The sequence below is a fragment of the Tamandua tetradactyla genome, chromosome 18, assembly GCF_023851605.1.
Source record: "Tamandua tetradactyla isolate mTamTet1 chromosome 18, mTamTet1.pri, whole genome shotgun sequence".
Taxonomy (NCBI): Eukaryota; Metazoa; Chordata; class Mammalia; order Pilosa; family Myrmecophagidae; genus Tamandua; species Tamandua tetradactyla.
In genome coordinates this window covers 7,365,452-7,378,936 of record NC_135344.1, presented here as the reverse complement: position 1 = coordinate 7,378,936, position 13,485 = coordinate 7,365,452, and the positions used below count along the sequence as shown (strand labels likewise).

General features: G+C 43.5%; 1 protein-coding gene across 8 annotated transcripts in view; it reads left to right on the top strand.

The window, feature by feature from the left end:
* The window catches only part of ZNF407 (zinc finger protein 407), a 530,790-nt gene extending 517,498 nt beyond the window's left edge, over window positions 1–13,292 (top strand). For 7 of the 8 annotated variants that reach the window (XM_077135209.1, XM_077135213.1, XM_077135211.1 and 4 more), the window contains one exon: window positions 10,887–13,291. In XM_077135209.1, the coding sequence (XP_076991324.1) occupies window positions 10,887–12,226 (1,340 nt within the window). In that variant the 3' untranslated portion in view covers window positions 12,227–13,291. Of the gene's footprint in view, window positions 1–10,886 lie in introns of all 8 variants that reach the window. The other variant, XM_077135216.1, reaches the window with a different exon arrangement.
* Window positions 13,293–13,485: the final 193 nt, after the last annotated feature.

Sequence of the window (13,485 nt, the reverse complement as noted above, 5' to 3'; positions counted from 1 at the left end):
GTCTGATCCAAACAACTCACTGCAGAGCTCAAGATTAGCCAACCCTGCCCCTTTATTCTCTACTGAACATTTGCATAAGGAAGACTCTGCTCTTCCCAAAGCCATACTTCTTGAGGACATTTATATACCAGGCAGTGGAGATGTGGAGATGTCCTAGCAAATGAGGGCCGCTGCAGTCAAGGAGCCTCCTTCTCCCAGGAAAGAAGAGCATGTGCATCTATAAATCCGTTCAGAGGGGCAGGTTAGAGGCATATACAAAGGGCTAAAAGATTAGCTATTTAATTTCTCTCCAAAACTAGAGGAGACTCGACTTTCAATTTAAAGAAATGTCCAATTAAGAAATATGTGCAAATTTCCAATGGGCAAATCTTGATTCTGTTGCCTTAGAACATTTGTTTCTTAGATATTTCTGTCACATTTATCCAGAAACTATTAACAGGTCATAAATTTGACAAACCACAAAAGTATTTAGGTGTATTCTTCCTGTGCACATTTAAGGAACCTGAAAATTCTACTAGTGGTCTTGCTAGTAATTGTCACGGTGGGTATTTATTTTCCTAAGTCTGTTACTAAGGGAAATAGGTAGTTGCTGTGCTCTCCCTCTCGTTAAGACCTCAGAGCTGTCAGTGATGTGGTCTACTTTCCATCACAGGAGTGAGCTCTCACACGGTGGAGTGATGGCATCAGAACCACACGGTTAGTGGAGGAGGGCATGAGGGAGAGGGAAAAACAGGCTTGGAATATAAGCATTGAGCTTGAGAGGTTTTAAAGCTGTCACAACTTCAAATACCTACCCCTTTAAAACTCCAGTGCTATTAAAGAATTAACAAGTATTGTTCAGTCGTCGAGTCTGAAGTATTGTGTTCCAGTTGTGTGGCCACTGCTCTGGGTCCTTTATCAGGTGAGGCAGCTGACAGGCCCTGGAGAGGTCTCTGTTCAGAACTCTCCACATAGACTTACTCCAGAGCAGGGACCCTGGTTTCTTATTTGCAGCACACTATGAACCCCGTATGTCATAGAGGCACACCTCAGGGTGTGGCAGGCCTTTGGACGAGGATAGGAGAACCCAAAAAGCAAACTGCCTGGAAAAGCGTAAAACGTGCTGGGGGGTGTGTGTGTAAATAGAAAAGCACATGTGCCTGTATATTTCAAGAAAATGTGAAAATTTAAAGTTTGATTAAGTATATAACAAGTTTAAATTTCACAAAATAGTGCTTGGCCTGTTATTTGACATATCATGAGACTCTGTGGTGCTATTATATGCCATCGGAGTGGCATTCACTCTTGGTTGGTTTTGCCTCTTTGGAATTCCGAACCAAGGTGGTGTTGCTGGCTCATGTCAGGCTGGGCGTGGAGAGCCTGCTCATCGATTCTCTTGTATCCCTTGAAGCTTCCTCCAGCAGTGCCAGACACATGGCTCTACTTTGTGTGGCTTGGGGAGATCCCAGCAGAAGTGACCTACTTAAAACACATTCCAAGTGTTTCTTTCCTAACTTTGTTGATATTTCAAGTGGGTAACCTGTTGGATGCCTGCACAAACGCTGGGCATTCCTTGTTTCACATCACTCTGTTTCTTATGAGAGTTCCTGGGTTTTGGTTACATGCAGTGCTTTAAATTTCCAATTTGTTCTCAGTTGCCCAATGCACCTCTATACTTCTCTCCCCCCAGGCCGCACTGAAGATTGCTAGGGGATTGCTCACACCTGTGCAGCATCTCCTGCACCTTTCTGAGAGTACCGTCTAACTCTTTAGAAACAGTTAGTAAAAACGCAAAATAGGCTTTCATTTCTTTAGTGAACTAACAGTAATAAAGTTAGTTTCCAAGTTCCTGCCCTCAGTTAGCACCATGCACCTGCCAGTGTGACACTGCCTAGCCTACCCCGAGATCATCTTATTAGCTCATCAGCCATGCTGCCCCATCTGAAAATGAACATTCCAGAAATTTGCTGAAGGGCGGCACATATGGCATTCATAGCTGCTGAGACAAAGTGGCACAAAAATGTTGTCTCCTGACTCAGTGATGCAGGTGAAAAGCCTCCTGCCTCTGGGCCCTGGGCGCCCACCCCCAGCTGCACAGGTACAGAGGCCCGAGGCTGGAGGGCAGCCCTCTCAGGTGAGAGCATATGTGGCTTAGGTTTTTGTATTGTACTTCTTTAAGAATCCCCTCTGAACTCTACTTGCCCCTCAAAATAAAAACCACACACACAACCCCAGCAGCAGGGTGTGTGGATGGAACGACCACTGACAGGCTGGTCGCCTCACTACCGCCATTTTAATTTGCAAGTTTGCTTTTGTTCATCCCTCTCACTTCAAAACAAGGATTCTAGCCTCCTAGTTTGTTTTTCGATTGATAAGCCCAGGAGTATATTATTTTCTGGGTCCCAAGTCATAGATATTCTGCAATTTAAAAATTGGGTTTTAACTTAGACATTCAGGAAAATATTTCAAATAAAGATTGAGGTATTCCCTGATAACAACAACAACAAAAATCCCTTTTTCCACCTGGGCCTGGCAGCTTTTGCTCTGGCCCTTGGCCACATGCCCCTCACCCTGTCTTTGGGAGCCCGGGGACAAGGTCGTGGAGCAGCACAGAGCGTGGGTGGCCCAGAACCCCTTAGGTTAGACCTGAGGCCAGGACAGACAGATTCGCTCTGGTTTCCAACTTGTCAGACCCAAGTGGGTGAGTGGCACTGCCCAGGGCCTGGGCTGGGGCAGCTCTGGGGGGCCATGGAGCCAGTCTCTGGGGTCACCAGTGTGCAGACTCCAGTCCATCTGCTCCTTTGAAGCACATCCTTGGGAAGAGGTCCGGCCTTTACTGGGTCGGTGCCCGTAGAAGCTCAGGGCGCCCTTCTGGAGGTAGCAACTTACTAGGAAATGGCAGCCGTGAACCCAGAACGCAGGATTCATTTTCATATTTAGAGAAGAAACTCGCATTGTTTTAAGTGCACACAAGCAGCTGCTGTCATTTGGCTCTGAGCAGATGTTAGGCCTCCAAAAGCTTCACTGATAATTAAAATACTAACAGTCAGTGTTCTGCCCCAGCTGCAGGTTCTGTTTACTGTAAATTTGATTTTAATGGTGCCTCTGTGCCGTTACTGAATAGAGGTTTGTTTTTTACCTTACATACAAAAGTGTCTACAATGAAGACAAATGTCTGTTTCCTGCAATTTCCTCAGGAAAAATTTGAAGATACTATAATATAAAGGAAATACAAACATGGCTACAAAAGTGAATGTGATCTTTTTATAGGATTACCCAGAAAAAAAATAAGAGAGGGCGTTTCATCGACCTCGTTAGCCTTTTTAAATCTGCCTGGTCGAGGAGTGTGTGGGTATGCGCCCCTCTCCAGCATTAGCTGGGCCACTGGTTTGCTTAATTTTACCTTAGAAAGTGTGTGTAGCATACTCAACTTTTGAAAACTTGGCCTAGCCTCCTCATACAGTGTTATCTGTACTGGGAGTTTGTAAGACTTCCAGAGGACACTGAGGAAACGGTTGTTGGGCTGCTTTCGATTTTCGATTCCATAATTCCAGGAAGAATGTTGACCCTAGTTCCAGCTCACTGCTATTTATCTAAAGGTCTCCAGGAAGGCTCTCTCCATACTTGCCCTCCCCACCACCTAGGCCTGAAATTTCCTACATTACCCACTCCCCACCCAGAAATGCAAATGTTTGGAGAGCGAACACTGCACGATGCCAGCTGTTCTCAGCTCATCCTGATGTGGCTGGAGGCATAAGCTGCAGAGGGCTGGGTGCTTCCCCTGAAGACCCTTCCTTCCAGACACCTGAAAAGGGACCCAGAGTGTCCTGCAGAAGTCCACTCCCACCCACCCCACCCCTTCTGTGTTCAGAGCAGGATTTTGGACGGGTATGCCCTCTACTCAAAAATCAGCCACTGTTGTTAAGAAATGCTCCTCCTGGACAAATGGCAAGCTCAGAGCACTTTACAGTCGAACTGTCTAAAGTGCCATTCCATTGCCCTCTGTGAAGCATGGTGACACCGTTTTCCATCCTATGGCAGCATTAAGGCTGCCTTCTCCTTCAGCCCTCCCAGAAGGCCTGTGAGCTGGCCCTGGCCTCTCAGTGCCGAGGGACATGTGCAGGCATCATTTCCATAGTTGCCTAAGGGTCTCATTTAACGCAAAATTCCCTAGCATTTGTGACTTTAAAGGTAAAATATTGTATTTTGTTATTTTTCATTCTTCATGACCATTGAAATACTTAGGCCAACAGAGACTGTTCTGGGGAAACATTAGAAACCTGGAAAATTCTGATTTCCAACTTGTTATGAAATTTGTTCTTAGCTTTTTTCCTGAATATTTTTAGAATTCCTTTAAGAGATCTTATATGATTCTCTTTCATTGCTACCAGTACTAAATATATTGCTAATGATACTTAAAGAAAAAAATACCTAACTTTTTAAAACCTGAATTTCTTTTTCTGTTTGTTGTATTTCTTCAGTAAAATTTACATATGTATCTTATGAAACTATATAGACAGATTTATGTGAAAGGATTTCTCAGAAATCGTGTGGTCTTCAATTTATTTTTTTTTGCAGAAAAATGATTTTCTACATCTCATCTTATAAAACAGCATCCTTCACGAAACTGAGAACTGATCAGTGACTTTTACTGTAAATTTTTCAATATATACCCTCATGTGGCTTAAAGCAGATAGATGCCAAAATACTTTTTAATTATTATGTTGGAATATATTTGACAAATCCCTAGGCCAACTCATATGAGCTTCAGTTTTGTAAGAACCAGAACAAGACTGTGCTCAGAAATAAATCTCACTACTATAACTACCATATTTAACAAATATATCAAACACCAAAAATGATTCTTAATGGTGTATCACACATAACTTAAATATTTCTCAATTTGTTGTTAATTTTAATATCACTGACCATAATGTACTTTCTAGCCCTTGAAAATAATGAGACACGAGGCATTGACCAACAATTGCTCTCTTAAAAAAAATTGATAGGGAAAATTGTTTGATTATTGGAAGATAAGACTAAGGTCACCTAAACCCACTTTGTCAGTTTGACACCAGATTAATGCTCTTTTCCTGGATCCTGGACAGGCCACTGAAGGCCTGGTTTGAGTTTTTAAACTTGAAGTTCATACAGTTTTGCACTGAAGTCAGAGTCCTCTACAATATATGCCAACATGAGCACTGAAGGCATTCAGTATTTCAAAACCAGATTTGAAGGGAGCTCTATAATGGAGCATCTTGCAATAGTATCAGGTAATTATTATTGTCTATAAAATGAATCAGTATAGAGCAATTATTGATACTGATTTGACTGGCTAAACTATATTGGTGACTGCTATTGTAAGAATAATTTATTCCCTGCTTTGGAATTTCTAAAAGGTTATATTTCATTGAATTTTAATTTGTCATTTATCCTGCTTTCACTTAAAAAACTTACAAGCTTTTGTGACATTAAAATATGGCTCTAATTTATTAACATAGTCTGTTAATATTGTTTCATTTTAATAGACATTAAGTATGATTTTTTAACATTCTTGTTAAAATTGTCTTAAAATTGAAATTGAGAAAGATTGTATGTGACTAAAAATCGTGTCATGTGTGCCCCAAGTTTTTATATAGAAAGTACTTTTTTTCCCCAACCACCTCAAATTCAGGGTGCTTTAATTGTGACAGTGAACAACACAGCTTTTTCAAGTGTAATGTGCTACCAAAAATACCAAATATAAAATACAAACAGTGCCTGAGATTTCACCTAGCAGGTTATAAACATTGATATAATTTCAGGAAAAAAGCTTCAAAATTCAAAGTAAACGCTGGCCGGTAGCAACCACGTGGTTTGCGGATAAGGTCAGCCCAGGCTCTCCGACGGCATGAGGCGTCTCACTGGTGGCTGGCCTTCCTACTGCCATCTTTATCTGCTTCACGATGCATGAAATCTACTTTCAGTTTTAGAACTGCTAACAACCTCTGACCCCTTTAGTGGAGACTCAGTGTGACCTTTCTATTGTCATCAGCTTTCATTCTCCCGAAAATTCTATGAATTTTTATTACAAGTTTTTTTTTAAGCCAGGCTGAAGCTTCAGCGAATTACTTGACACAGATGAGATGAAGTTGTTGCGGGAGTGTGAGGCAAGTTTTACAGCCAGCATGTGTGTGTGAAGAGCACACAGCCAGCGTCCTACAATGTCATCCCCCAGTAACTGCTGAGCCCACTATTGGATAAATACATCATTTTATGGAACATTGATTGTTCTATAAACCCAATGGAGTATTATGCTCTGTGATCAAACCATTTAGATTGTGTGTAGAGCACAGAAAATGCCATATTCAGGATGGTACTAAAAGTGCCATTTGTGTATTTTATGGATGTCATTACAGGGGAAACTTCTCTCTGTAGGCCCTGTTTACTGCAAAATTTTTTAGGCTGTAATGACATTTTTCATTCACAACGTATGCCTTCAAGAGAGGGGGCCCTTGTTTTATTTGTTTCATTCGAGTTTACTGCACAAATTCTGTACATTTTAATTAAATGTAAGCTTAACAAAAGCATAAGGTATTTATTCCATGGGAAAAAATGATGACAGTAATGAAAGAATAACATACACACAAAAAGGAAGCAGTCAGGTACTAAACCCTATTTGTAGAAGCACAGCAGACCACAAAACAGAGCCGTTAACACGGTTTTGGGGAGTGCCCCTCTCTACAACACAACCCCTCCATTCCTCCAGTAGAGAGTTGGTGGTTTTCAACTCCAGAGATGTTCTCTTGTAAAAGGACAAATAACAAACGTGACAGCTTTATAATGATATTCTAGAACAGGGAGTGTAATTAGAAATCTTTTCCCTGAAAACAAATCCTCAACTCCCCCCCCAAAAAAAAACTTTTTATTTCAACTGAGTTGTCAACTTACAATGCATTTTAGCTGTTTGAAGGGATTATAATATCTTTGTACTCATGAAAGCAAATGAGCAGTGAGTTGGGACTTCATCGCCTGGCACCAAGCTGCATTTGAACGTCATCTGCACCTCCCACACAAAGCCACTCAGCATTCTAAGGAAGACTGGGTATAGACACACTATTTGATTAACTACTATTATGGTTCTGAAATGTGAGGTTACCTCTGAATAATGTAAAATGTAATAGAAATATTATATGGGATCAATGCTATTTTAAAGACTTGTGTTTTAGAGCTATTCTAATTCAAAACTTTGAATTTTAGAGCTTTAACAGACATCAAGCAGTTAAAGACCTGTACTCAGAGTTCCTGTTTTCAAAATATCTTATCCTTTGGCCATTTGTATTGGTGAGCTCTACCGTTCATATTTACAAGAAAGAACTCAAAAATTGAAGTTGATGTGCCCATTGAATTCTTGGTCATTGTCCAGCTAAAATTTAAAGTTACAGCAGAGATTCACATTAGTGTAAATGACACTTGAATGTCTACATAGCTCAACATTAATTCATTATGGTTGAAATGGAAGAATCTTCAGTGGGTGAATCTTTTTCAATCTGATTGAGGCTGTTACGTTTTATGGGTGCTATTTTTCAAGGCCTTTCTGACAGCACTCGAAGTTATTAAATTGCTGAATCAAAAGACGGACCTGCAGTCACATTTATGAACTGATGGAGCAGCTGGGGCTGTGCTGCGCCGAGGTGCGGTGCCGGCGGTGGTGAGCATTGTCGCAGCCCTTCGTGACGGCAGTGTTTACCCACGCAGTTTGCTTTAATGGTCTGAAAGTGGCTTCACCCACCTCTAGATTCAAATAAACCCACTGAGTAGTTCAGAGTAACATAATTATCAGGGCTGCAAGAGATTTCAGAGCATAATTCTACACCCAGGAGATTTTCTATCCAATTGCAGATTAAAGAACAGAATTGCTCAGACTCAAACTTGGAGCATTTCTTTCAGCGTCTACCTAAGAATGGGATGTTTTCTTTCTTTCCCAACTAAAGAAGTTTCTCCTTCTTTTAATGTAATGGCATTATGCCCTTTTCTGCAGTTAATGGGGCAGGGGGATAGTTTTATAGCTGACTTCTTTTTTTTTATCCTGATCCTTATTTCCTTTTTTTTCAAATGCTGAATTAGACTGAAATGGCCTTGATCTACACACTGGATCAAACTCAGAGTTTAACGAAGGCAAGAAGATTGTGTCCTAGGTAGGAAAGTAGGGTGTAGGTGATAAATTGCAGTGTACAGGAGAAAGAACTTGGCACATACAGTAGAAAAAAGATCTACGGGTTCTAGTGGGTGACAAGTTGGGCAGGTGTCAGCAGCATGCCTGACGTGAATTTTCAGGCTCCACGTGGAGTATGAAAAATCAAGAACACCTGGAAGGTGGCACTCTTATCAGGCCCTTATGTTCCCATAGTGAGCCCAACTCTTGACTCCTCCCAGAAGAGAGAATACAGGGGGAATTAAAATTCAGGAACTAACCACCCTGGAATTAGGTTGAAGCCCATGAGCAGTGGTTCCTCTTTTTCTTTCTGGGATCTGTAAACTTTAATCTGCTTATTATCTGAACTTTCATTCTCCCTGGGACAAGACACTGGGTCTTAGGTGGGTGAAGGATGTGTTGTTGTTGTTTTTTTTTGTAAAGCAGGAGAGGGGTGAAGGGTGGAAGGAAAGGGGACCTCTGCCTTAGGCAGATCAGTTTAAATTCACTGAAGCTGAGGACCTGGAAATCAAGTCCCTCAAAACTCTCCAAGTACCCACCCAACCTTTGGAAAGTCTTCTTGTGCCCTAGAGGTATGAATACCCCAGCTTGAAGTCTAGCACCAAGCCATGCAGTTAGGCTCAATCAGTGCTTGCTGAGTGCATGTACATAGGGGCAGGCAGTCCTTATTCTACTAATAAGTAGTACCTTATTCTCCATCTCTGCTTGGGGATGGGGGGGAGGGGTTAAAACAGAAAATAGAGGTACCCTATAGTTAGGTAATTGTTTAGCTTGAATCCCAGTCATTGTAGACTCACCTGTTGGAAGGTTTCATCAGCTTGAAGGTAGGATGGTTTACTTCTGCCTGGTTCACACACCACCTGTGCCCAGCACTGCCTGTGGCTTGTCACAGTGCACACTCACATGCATAAATGGGAAGTTCCCCTTGCAGGGGCTGGTCCTGATGGACCCTACAGGTCTCTTCTTGACCTAAGACGTTGTAATCTTCCTAAGATTCAGAATAAATGTCCACTGGTCCTAATCTCTGTTTAAACATTGGATCACTTACATATTCTACTTCCTCACTGGACTCTTGGTCCTTGGAGGCTGAGAGAACACAGGCCCAAGGCCCACACTGCTGAGCCCTCCTAAAGATCTTCTTGGCTCAACTCTTATTGCCCTTTCAAAGTATAAGGCTCCCCGCTGGCTTTGCAAGTTAAGGAGAATAAATTGCTATGATTTCATTTGAATTTTGATTACTGAACAAGTAAATTCAGAACTTCTAAACCTTGTTATTGACACATATGGAATGGGCCCAGAAGTTTGCATTTCTGAAACTCAACATGTGATTTCAAATTTGGGCTGTTGTCCTGTAGGGTATGAGTGGACATGTTCTCTTGGTAAACGTGTTTATTAATAGCTCTTGCAGACTCTTATACGAGATATTTTAACCAGTTGGAGAGGATGCCTTGTCAGAAATTGGTACTTTAAAATTAGCTCTGTGCTGAAAAATACTTTCTTCCACCACCAAAGTGGTAAGCAAAATAATTGTTTCTCCTTATTTAGTTATTTATTTTTATATACATGCTGTTCAGTGGCTACAGATGCTCATATTGGCTCTATGGAGTATAATTGTAGAAGCATGCATGTGTCTATGCAATATGAGTTTATAGACTATACATTTCTCTAATTCACTTTCTTTTTAATGCAGTTTCATTGAGATATATCCACACAGCATAGAAGTCATCCAGAGTATACAGTCACTGGTTCATAGTATCATCATAGGGTTGTACATCTAGACGTGCTCCTTATTTTTATGGGATGTTAGCAGTAAATAATGTCTAACAATTCTTAATCCTTTTTAGAGGGCAGAGAGTATAAGGATAAAGTTTGCTTTAAAGAAAATTGACCTACATTAAAGAGAGTAAAAAGGAATATTTCAAAAACATGATTGTCATTGAGATATCTTTAAAGCACCATTCAGTGACAATACTCAATATAATCCATTCTCATATTCAGGAGAGGAAGAAGGCAATAATTAGAAAATGGAAAATTTTGAATTTAAAAAAGTAAACAGGGACTGTTAAAAGAGTCCACTCCTATTTTATGAAAATAAAGAATACAATTCTCAGCTAGATTTTACCCTCTCGAGTTACTGAAAACATTGCCTGGCTCTGGGACAGTGCTGTGTCCGACGCTCACCAGACACCCAGGGGGTACTTGCTGCATTAAACCGTCGTGGCCTCTTATTGAAGGCATATACTTCTATAAAATTTGATATACAAGACTTTTGTACTTTTTTGTTGAATAGATATACTATATATATACTATTTGAACATTAAAAAACAAAAGATTTTCTTTGGTTAGAAGATGCTGCTATTGGCTGTTTACTGAGGCTCACTTAACTACCAATGATGGAATATTAGTGATTGATAGGAGTTGACCGGGCCCCTCCCTGGGGACTGGAAAAGCTACCAGTGCTTGTTCAGAATTGTGTTTGGACAGTCACACCAGGAATCTGGAAAAGCCCATAACAGACATTTCCTCTGTAGACATGCTGGTCCCTCTAGGCCACTTAACGGCCACCCTGAGCCACGTGCATGAGCACAAGTGTGCTCTTGAGTGGGGTCCACAGCAGGCTTTCCTTTGAGGTCACAGAGCTTTTGCAGAGATTGTCTACTTTTGAGGCCACAAGTCATTGCCCTAGGGTCTAACTGGTCACTGTCTTCCATAGGCATTGTCTCCAAGTCCTACGAGTGCCGGCTGAGGGGACAAGGCGCTGCCTTTGTGGAGACAGACAGCCCCTTCACTGCAGCAGCCCTGGCAGAGGAGCTTCCAGCCAAAGACAAGTCCCCCCGAGCCGGCCGGAGACCAGCCCCACCTGCCGAGCACGTGCAGCAGGTCATCATCATCCAGGGCTACGATGGAGAATTTGCCCTCGATGCTTCCGTGGAGGAGACGGCAGCCGCCACCCTGCAGACGCTAGCCATGGCCGGCCAGGTGGCAAGGGTGGTGCATATCACCGAGGACGGCCAGGTCATCTCCACCAGCCAGGGCGGCCCGACCACGGGCAGCAGCATGGGGCCAGGATCACTCCTGCCAGAACAGTTGGCTGGCGGGGCCACCCAGGTGGTCGTGGTAGGTGGCTCGGTGGACGAGAACGACGATGAGTCCATGGGCTCTGGCAGCGCTGTGTTACAGCAAGTGACAAAACAGGAGATGCTGGGTCTCTCGGAGGCCGGAGCACCTCCCCCCGACTCCTCGTCTGCACTAGATGCATTGCTATGCGCAGTCTCCGAGTTAGGGGAGGTGGGCAGCAGGACCAGGCAGGATGAGAAAAGCAGGCTTAGTCCTGAAGTGCTGCTGCAGCTGCCAGTGCAAGAGGTAGCACCCATGCCCACCGGCCCTGAGGCCTCTGAACCCCAGCTGTTCCCAGATGTCCAGGAGGGCCCAGTAGACACAGGGCCCCTGGATGTGCTGACACAGGTGGTCCGACCCTCAGCTGTCATTACGTCTCAGGAGAGAGCCCAGGTGGCCTTCAAGAAGGTGGTGCAGGGCGTGCTTCAGTTCACTGTGTGCGACTCGGCTGCAGCTGACCAGCTCCTCAAGGAGGGTGTCACGCAGGTCATTGTCAACGAGGAGGGCACAGTGCACATGGTGGCCAGGGAGGGCTCCCAGATCCTCATGCAGGAAGCAGGGGCACACGGCCTGCGTGTGCCGGGGGAGCGCGTGGATCTGGTGGCGTCGGACGGGGAGATCTCGCAGATCATCGTCACCGAAGAGTTGGTGCAGGCCATGGTCCAGGGGTCCCACAGCCACTTCCCTGAGGGCGCCACGCACTACATTGTGACAGAGCTGCCCCCAGGGGCACAGGACACACCAGGCGTGTTTGCGCATGCCGTGCTCGAGGCTGCCGAGGCCCAGGAGGCGCTGCAGGCAGGGGCCACCCTGGATGCCCGGGGCCCAGGCACAGCCGAGCCACTGACAAGCATGGTCATCTACACGCAGGGGGCCGCCCCGGCCACCGCCGTCATCCACAGCTCCCCTGAGAGGGACGCACAGCCCGAGGCCTAGAGCTCCAGGCCCTCTGCAGGTCCAGGCCGAGGGACAGGGCCTGGACCGACCCGGCCTAGCCTTCCTGGTGAGAACCCACACTTTCTGTTGCTTTTTTCCACGAATGTTTTCCCGTTAAAGTTATCAAAAGATTGTGCCCCGATGGTGGAAAAGTCAGAAAAATATATCTTGTGGCTTGGGACATGTCTGTCTTGCAGTCAAGCATGTAGCTGCTTAACGTTTTGTTATATATTTGGTTAAAAATTCAGCTATGATTACTGTCATGAAGTAGTTAACTTTCATTCTTTTTTTTGCAATTTTAGGATCAAAGTGTCCCCAGACCAAAGGAAGTGTGTTCATTTTGTGTATAAAACTTCCTCTCTTTCTGCATTTCATGTATGCACCATTGCTCTGGTTGTGTTCTGCATAAAGGAAATATTTTTATTTAAGTCTACGGTTAATAAGAAGCCTTGACATTTATATTCAATTAAAATATACCTTGGTTAGGACAACCTGATGCTTCTCACTTTGACTTCATTTCATACAATAAAGTCTATATATGAAATATGCATTCTGGGAAATATTGTTCATATCAAATTTTGCTTTTTATAACAACTGTTCATATCATTTTTACAGGATTTATTTGTGATTTATGTCAATATGAAAAATCTGACATTAAACATTAACAAGTAGAAAAACATGACCCTGTAACCATTACTTTGACGAGGATTATCTGTGTTTAGTTGTGGATTTACTGCAACTGTTGAATCCAAGTTTATGTTCCAATATTTTTTCTTGATACAATTGCTCTTCCTTTTCAAAACTGTCAAATAATCCCCTCCCCCATATGCAAAGGCTATTTTTGTTCTGTTTCTGGATTTTTTTTTAAATAAAATTATACCATTAAATGAGATACTGATATTTTATTTCAAGCAGCCAGCCAATGGGCAGCTGTACTGTGAGCGAAGCGGTTCTTCTGGTTGGGCCTTCCCTGCCCGCTTTCGGGGAACACCATGCCGGCCCACACTTCGGCCCCCAGCACTGCTTGCTGAACGTGTGGGCTGTGAGCCCCCCAGATGCTGAGGACAGCAGCATAACCCATGGTGGTCAGTGTCCATGCATCCCGAAGCATGGACATGGGAGAAGAGGAAGGAAAAATGGAACCTTCTTTGTTTAAGTAGAAGTACCAATTAACACATCTCCCAGAGATAACAGGAAGTGGTGCCTCCCAGAGAATGGAGCCGGCTGCTCTGGCCCCCGCGTCCTGCCACTCCTGGAGG